The sequence below is a fragment of the Drosophila persimilis genome, unplaced genomic scaffold (genome assembly GCF_003286085.1).
Source record: "Drosophila persimilis strain 14011-0111.01,24,50 unplaced genomic scaffold, DperRS2 tig00000002-arrow-pilon, whole genome shotgun sequence".
In the NCBI taxonomy this organism is placed as follows: Eukaryota; Metazoa; Arthropoda; class Insecta; order Diptera; family Drosophilidae; genus Drosophila; species Drosophila persimilis.
Genome location: NW_020825289.1, coordinates 15,122,063 through 15,130,275, shown reverse-complemented (window position 1 = coordinate 15,130,275; position 8,213 = coordinate 15,122,063). Strand labels below are relative to the sequence as shown.

Genomic DNA, 8,213 nt, shown 5'->3' with positions numbered 1-8,213 from the left:
TCCGTTCCCCGTTGAGTCTAGGCTTCCCGATCCACTGTGATCGTTCGGGTGTCACGAGCAGCAACGGAAGTGGCCCCTCAGCATACAAATACATACAACCATACATACGAGTATAGGCAGAGTTAGGTAAGACGAAAAAAGCGTATCGATGTCATTGGTTAAGCTATAGAATTGTTATTGCAAATGCGAATGCAAATCGAAGTTGTACAGACGGTTTTCGGCTGCGATCGAGTCGAAACGAAGCACCAACCAACCAAAGCAATCGTTATGCCGCGTGACGATCGTAGCAATCGTGTTTCTTCTCTTCCCTAGCAGTCGTAGCTGGTCTACGCTGCTCGCAACGATCTCGCTCGGTACCAATGGGCCTTTACGCACACTCCACAGTTTCCAAACTTTCCGTTGTCTGATCGAAGTCTGTTCCGAATGATCCGAACAGCGTGGTCGTGCGCTTTGAGAAGCATAAAGAACCAAAAGAAAGCAAACAATGGACAAATAACGCAATCTCTTCCACAGTTAAGATCAATCACACATCTGTCTTCTGCCAAAAAATAAATAAACAAAAATATAAAACAAAGAACAATGAACAATGAAAAACTAAGGTAATAACGAAATGAAATAAAATGAAATGATTCTTTAACATGCATTTGTCCAAGGCACAAACTAGGCATTAAACCGAAAAATATATACATAGATAAAAGCGAGGCCCTAGTATGTATAAATGAAAAATTGATAATTGATAACGATAATAAGTGGAAAGTTGAAGTCGAGCGAGGAGGAAGCCGAAAGCAGGAAAGCAGAAAATCACCAAAGCAGGATGGCGGTTGTGTGCAGCTCCGGAACGAAAGCGACAAAACGAGAACTCACAATTAGCAAACGGAAAACAAATTCATTAGCGTTGTTTTAATTTATTAGTAAGTCGAGAACGAATGCGCCCGTAATGTGCAACCCAAACACGATCATGATCATGAGATGAATACACAAATATACTATATATACTATATGTATATATATACTGTATACTGTATACTGTATGATTAAGCCGCAGAGTACAGAGGGAGTGGAGTGAAGTGGAGTGGAGTGCAGGGGCAGTGGCAGTGGCAGTGGAGTCCGATCGAGTGAGGTGGAAATCGAGTGCCGACGAGCATTTGTGCGTATATATAGAATCGACCCATACCTATACGGCATATACATATACATATGCATGTGTAAATGCCCCAAGCAGCATTGCATAATAAGAATGAATAAAACGAGAGATTCCGCAGCACATCGTATATGCACCACCAGCATACGGGTATACATGTGTGTATGATAACTCAGCTTCCATACTGATACAGACTTCTTCAACTGACTTCCATAATCATAATCATTGTTAACAATTAACTATAGAGGATAACGCTTTAAGAGACAAACCCACACCACACCACAGCACACGAATCTTGTTTCCCCATCAATCGTTGCGTTTTGGTTCAGTTAAGATTAGGTTCTGTTGTTGATCCCCAAAGGTCGTCCCGGAAGAGCGGTCTCGACCCTCAGACTCTCAGACTCGTCACACACTCTGTGTAAATGCAATCAGTTAGATTTATAAGATGAATAAACGAATGGAAAACCAAACAAAACAAAAAATGTGCTGCAAAGTAAGCGAAACGAACGAAAGAACCTCCTCCCCGCCAAATGCAATCAACTGTTTTGCAAGTACTCGGTAATGTAATATCCATACCAGAAGGCAGGGCAGGCGGCAGGAGGATAAGCCTTAGAGGAATGTCAAGTCATTGTTGCAGGCAGCCGAGAATGATGCCACATTATGCGTTAAATTGTTTTAATAGTGCGAATATTACGAATAAATTGATCAATTAGCATATACAACAAAACATAAAACAAAACGAAACAAAACAAAACAAAGAAGAAAACCAAACGACAAAACATATTGCAAATTGTTTTTATTCATTTTGTTAAACGATAAACAAAGGCATTAAAATAAAACTAAACTAAAGAAAAGAAAAGAAGAGAAGATCGAAACGAAGCGAGATTAACAACAAATATAACAGATTAACATTTATAAAAACAAATATATATAAATCGATATACACACACACACACACACACAGACACAGAAACACATGCAACATTGAGAAAGAAAAAAAATCATGAATTCAATTAAAGCAAAGTTTAAAGATCAAGGGCTCAAGTTTTGGGAGGAATCGAATCGAATCGAATTGAATAGGGAGGAGACGACTAATTTTCAGTTCAGGGCGAGGAGAAAGGCGAGAAGCGAAAAGGAATAGCGAGGAATGAGCGAGGGGATCGAGGCAATCGAGATAGGAGCTATTATTAAAACATTACGTTATATACATAATAATAATTATAATAAAAAGCATGGATAAACATTAAAAACATGTGACTAAGAAAACCACAAACACACACACACACACATCCAAAAAACGAAAAAAACAACTACAAAACAAACGAAAGCGAAACAAAAATTAAACACAAGTAAAAGTTCATATAACATTGAGAATCAACTAAAATTAAACAACATTTCACGATGAGTAAAAACGTAAAATAAAAGTAATACAAAACAAAAACGAAAACGAAAACAAAAACAAAACAAATAACAATAAAATTCGATTACAAAAACAAAAAAACAACAACAAAAACAAGAAACATGAACAAGAAAATTACAACAACAAAAGGTTATTTATGATGCGATTTAAACAATAAAAACGAAAAATAAATAAAACGAGAAAAAAAAATACAAATTTAAACAGAATTTGAAATTGTCTTATAGATTAACCGGAACTGGTTGATAAACATCCCATCGCCATCCACCCAACTCACGGCTGATCGGCATATACAATACACACTATACAACGAGTATATGCATGTTGTGTACGTTTTTCGTGGGAGGGGAACCACACACGAATCGCACTGTTTATTAAACATCAGCGAGAACTAAAGGTTGTCTATATTCAACAGTAAATTAATGAGGCAAACATTGAGCAGTTTATTGCCTGCTCGGGGCACAGGCACGCTCAACTCTCGGGGATCTTTGCTCATACTCGCGATACGGCTTACAGTGCGTTTCATAGGCGCATATTGTGAAGGTCGGGTCGGGCCACTTCAGTGATAAACGATTAGTAATTAAGTAATATTTCAACTATGACTTCGGGGAAACTTTCAATCACACAGTAGCTATGAAACGTACTGTTTTTTCTAGGAGGCACACGCACGCATTCAGGGCAATCAGCTACAATCAGTAACGTAACAGTAACAGTTAAAGCTAAGGCCCTAATCATCACACAAAACAAAAAGTCAGCTGAAGAATTTGCTCAGGCAATTCAGAAACCGACAAAGAAGGGCATAAAGAAACAGCTCAGACAATATACTATATATAGTAGACATATTCGTACAGTTGTATAGTTTATATGTGGTTGTTACTCATCTTAGATAAGGCACTCATCGCCTAGAGGGGGGGTCTGTGCGAGTTGCGAGAACAGCAACGCAACGCAATGGACCGAACAACTGACGGTTGTGGGGCACATATTGTGGTTCTGTTTATGGGGGTTAGTGTCGTCCAGTTAATTGAATTAAGTAAGTCACTTATCGAACGCGTGACTAACAGTTAATTGTTTGCTTCGATTAGCAATGTGTTTCGCTGTGCTGTGCACATTTAACCTCACTGACAATTGTCTGTTCATCGGATCATTCATCATATCTAGTATACATACTTTATCTAGGGTTCTGTCTGTCTGTGGCACATTTTTGTTTGTATGTATGTATACGGTATTGTCTTTATTCGTTGTTGTCTTATATAAGTTAACAAGTGCGTCTAAGTATATTAAGTTAGTTGGCTTTGATTAGGATTACACTAGAGATTATCACTAAAACATGGAGGGTGACGACGTTGACTGGGCTGGATTGGATTTTGGACCCCCGGACTGGGCGCAAGAATAGGGAATTTCTGAATTAAATGAGCTGCTCTGCTGATCCCAGCCGCTTGGAGCTCACCCCGGGGTCTGCAGCTTGCTGCTGCTGCGCGAGAACAGCACCTTCTTCAGTATACTGGGCTGCCACTTGATGGAGCTCTTCTTGCTCTCCGACGTCGTGGAGATGTTTGAGCTGCTGGCGCTGAGCGTGCGCTCGCGCTCCGTGACATTGATGGTGCTAATTGAGTGCGCATGCCGCAACGGTTTGCCGGTAGTGCCGTTCAGGTTACGCGGCGTCTTGCCAAAACTAATCTTTATTTTGCCAAACAACTTGTCCTTCCGCTTCGGCTTTGGCTCCGGCAGCGGGGCACTGGTGTCGCCTGTCATCGACACAATTGTGGCGTCCTCCTCAATGGCCTTGTAGCTGTAGTTGGGCAAATCGGTGACGTCTTTGTCGTTGATCTGTATCCGTATGTTGGGCGTGGTCACCCGCTGAGGCGGCACCTCCTCCGTCGGCGAGGGTCTGTGCGGTGCATGTAGTGTACTTTGGTTTACTGAGAACAAGCCGGGAACGGAATATGAACTTACGTTTTCAACTGCCGCGTCGAGTATATGGAGAAGGCGTCCAGGTCGTGCAGCGACCGGGCCAGCTTGTCCCAAAAATTATATAGCTTGGAGTCGCCGGCGTACTTGATGTGAGTGTATATGCCCAGCGTCTGCGGTATGTGCATGTCGGGCTTGTACAGAATGGGGATGATCTTGCGCGTGTGATTCTCTACAGGGGAACGAGGGGGACCTGTAATTGGGACTTCTCTCATCTGGCATGCACATGGCACGGCACTCACCGATCTGTATCTTTTGGGTGAAGTTGACGAGGTACGTGTTCTCTGGACTCCGGAGAAACTCCTCCGTGAGCACAACGATCAAGTGATTACAGCGGGTGGCCATGAAGTGGGACAGCTGCACGTGCTCGAAGGGCACTCCCATTAGCATGTCGCGGTGCCGCAGGAAGAGCTGAAAGCGGACTTCCCTCCGGTTAGATGGAGGTCACACACACAGACAATGGGAGTGATCGGGACTCACCTTGAGATTGTATCGCTCGGACTCCAGGTGGTTCATGATCTCCGTGGCGTGGTCGATGTCCGCCTCCGCGTACAAGACGCAGGCGTTGTATCTGGGCAGGGGCTGGCCCATCTGCACGCATCTCTGGTCATCGTCGCTCAGGATCTGGACGCTCTGACCCACTGTGATGTTGTTAGTGTTGGTATTGTTGGTGCTGCTCTTGTTGTTGTTGGTCTCTATGACAGTAGGCGGGCGGTGGGCTTCCACCAGAGCCTGCTGCTGCTCCTGCCTCACATTGTAGCGCCTGGTGTCCTTGGCTGCACGGATCAGAGGGGGGATCATTTAAGATTAGCTAGTGACGGACATGGGGACGTAGATTGCGGCCGGCACCTACTTAGATTCTCCTGGATGTCGTCGCACACATCCCAGCGATCGATGATGCCCAGGAAGTGCTCCAGGTGACCGACCTTGGCCGTTTCTGGATTCCGCTGACTCCAGCTGCTAAGCACCAGATCCATTGGATTGTTTGCATATTCCTCGACGAAGCCGCGCTGGTGGGCCAGGGCGGCGATGCCCCGCCAGTCCCGCTCGTAACCCTCCTCCGAGTGGAGTACCTTTTTGCGGTTGAGCATGCGGGCCAGTTGATTGCGCGTATCCGCACTTAGCTCCGATAGTGGGGTTTGATTAAAGCCCCCCGAGCCCGGCTCCTCCGGCACAACCATGTTCGGATAACGATAACGCTGCTGCCGATTCAGATTCCGATCCCAAGTCAAGCCACTGACGTCAGTGGCGCTGCTATGGGTATGATGGCTATGACTATGGGTATGGGAATGGGGGGTCGAGTGCTGCTGCTGCTGCTGCTGGCATACAAATCGAGGGCGCATTCGCACTTGCCGTTTATTTGATTGGAATAATTGGTGTTTGTGTGCCTCGGATATTTATCAACGATAGCAGCCGTTTATCAGTGGGGATGGGAATGGAGATGGGGATGGGGACCAACAATAAAGAGAAGCGCGTGAGTGGCTATTGTTTTTTCGCTTTTTGGTTCCTCTTCACTTCACTTTTCCACACTCTTTGCTCTTCCGCCTCGTGAGTGTGTGGTGTGGTGTGAGGTTTGAGATCGCGGCCCCACGTTGCGGACGCGGGCGGATGGAACTGGATGCGACCGGGCGTACGCGCGGGGGTGGGCGCTGCGGGGGGCCGATGACGAACAGAACGGCCGTGCGCGAAATGTGCCGAGAGTGACCTCCAGCACCTTGCCGCGTCACCGTCACCAGAGAGCAAGCGCCGACCGTGTTGTTTATCTGTCTGCTCAGCCTTTTCGAGCGTCTGCGTTTTCGTCTGCTGCCTGCGCAGATGATTTTGTTTAAATATTTTTATAAACCAGCAGCACTGACACTCACACTCACACGACCACTGCCACTAACACACATACACACACACACACGCCTAAAACACAAAAATAAATTTTAATAGCGTTTTTCGAGACTGTCTGCGACCTGCTCTGGATGGATTGTTGTTTTTCTCTGCTGCGACTCGTTCTGGTTCTGCTTTTCGAATTTGTTTCTGCTTTCTGCTGCGTTGTCGCTCGCGCTTCTGCTCTTCCTCTTCGCAGCACTGTTGTTTATTTTGGTCCGTTTGTACTGGGAAAAACTATATGCACAGCTGCTGCTGTTTATATTCCATTCCTGCCCGATTTCGCGCACTATATTTGCTCTCCCTAATTGCCAATTAATTCGATTGTTCACTTTGTTTCATTTTCTTTTCTGCGCAACAGGCGATCGCAGCCCCGGATAGATTATGTTTTACATTCTAACTACACATGTGCTACATATTAGCTACATATTGATGTATTTATAAGCAGCGACACCTGACGGGCGGAATGTTTACGTTTGTTGAAAAATACTGGAAAATACTACGAAATGTTAGAAAATACTCAAAATACAATAAAAAGTATAAGGTATGCAAGGTGTATGAGCTAGACATGGTGTCTAGGCTGGCAAGCAAATACCTTCCGTCCCTCGGAAATATTTCTCTCTTTTTCAAAATATACCGTTTCAGATATACCCGAATTGATTCTATTTAACGACGCATATTTTTTAAAATAATGTTGCTGTTGCTAACAGACGACATAACATTCGACATGCCAGTCAGTACAACAGACGACCTAACAGTTTATGGAATGAAGTTCCAATTTCTGCTGATGGATGGCGCTAATGACTATTTTACATTGTGTCGAATGTAAATGGGCTAAGCTCGGTTTTTCATCATACGACACGATTTTGGAGACCCAATATCCTCCCAAGAAGTGTTTGTTTCAACGATATTGCAAGCGTGAAGGACTTCTACCAGGCGGACGAGCTGAAGGCCACAAGTTGCAGCGCGGATTCACGCAGATCGGGCGACGAGATGCGCTGGCACATTGAGATGTGGAACACGTGGAACAGCGAGGATCAGCGCATGTCGCAGGCCGCAGCTACGAGCCACCCAAGCTGGACGATCGCCAGGACATATACAATGCCTCGGAGCGTCTTGACAAGAGCGTCACGATCCTGGAGTTCAAGAGCAGGAACTGACCTTCACAGACGACCTGCCTCTAACGCCTTCAACGTGGTCAACAAAAAGATCCGAAAGCACGAGCAGGTGCCGCCGGTCTCCTCGCGACGCGCGTGTATCAAGTCCTGTGGCAAAGGTGAGTGGCCCTCGCAGAACCCCTTCAAGGACATTTCTCCAATTATTAGCACCAGTACTCCTTCACCCAGCCGCCTGGTCTACGCCGCGGGCGTGAAGCTGATGAACCTGGGCGAGTCCTACTAGGCACCCAAGGCGAGGACCGTGGGAGTTGAACAACCTGACTGCCACCATCTTGGAATCCTTTAACGTCATCCTGGGTCTCCTTCCCGGATACTAAAAGACGGAGATTCTGGCCTTTGAAAAGTAAGTACACCAAATATTCTCCCAAGAAAGAAGTACACGCCCAGATAAATCTCTTCCATTTGTAAATTCAGTTTATTTTCATTTTTTTTTTGAATTCTTGTTGCGCATTTCAATACTTTTCCAGTTACAAATACATTCTGAGATATACTACACATGTGACACAATTGTGATTTCGGTTTTAGTTTTCGCTTTCGCTTTTGATTCAACATTTTCTGCTTGATGAATAAAACGTCGAATGCGTTCAAATGTATTTTATTTTTTTTTCTTCATTTTTTCGTTTATATTTATTTA

At 44.8% G+C, this 8,213-nt stretch overlaps 1 protein-coding gene across 1 annotated transcript; it reads right to left on the bottom strand.

Moving 5' to 3' along the window:
• Positions 1-3,756: 3,756 nt before the first annotated feature.
• Positions 3,757-6,398, bottom strand: LOC6592675 (myeloid differentiation primary response protein MyD88). The gene is made up of 5 exons (XM_002018164.2): positions 5,380-6,398; positions 5,007-5,302; positions 4,769-4,937; positions 4,512-4,698; positions 3,757-4,446 (listed from the first exon to the last, which is right to left on the bottom strand). The coding sequence occupies exons 1-5, from the start codon at positions 5,867-5,869 to the stop codon at positions 4,002-4,004; spliced, it is 1,587 nt and encodes a 528-aa protein (XP_002018200.2). The 5' UTR covers positions 5,870-6,398; the 3' UTR covers positions 3,757-4,001.
• Between the last annotated feature and the right edge of the window lie 1,815 nt (positions 6,399-8,213).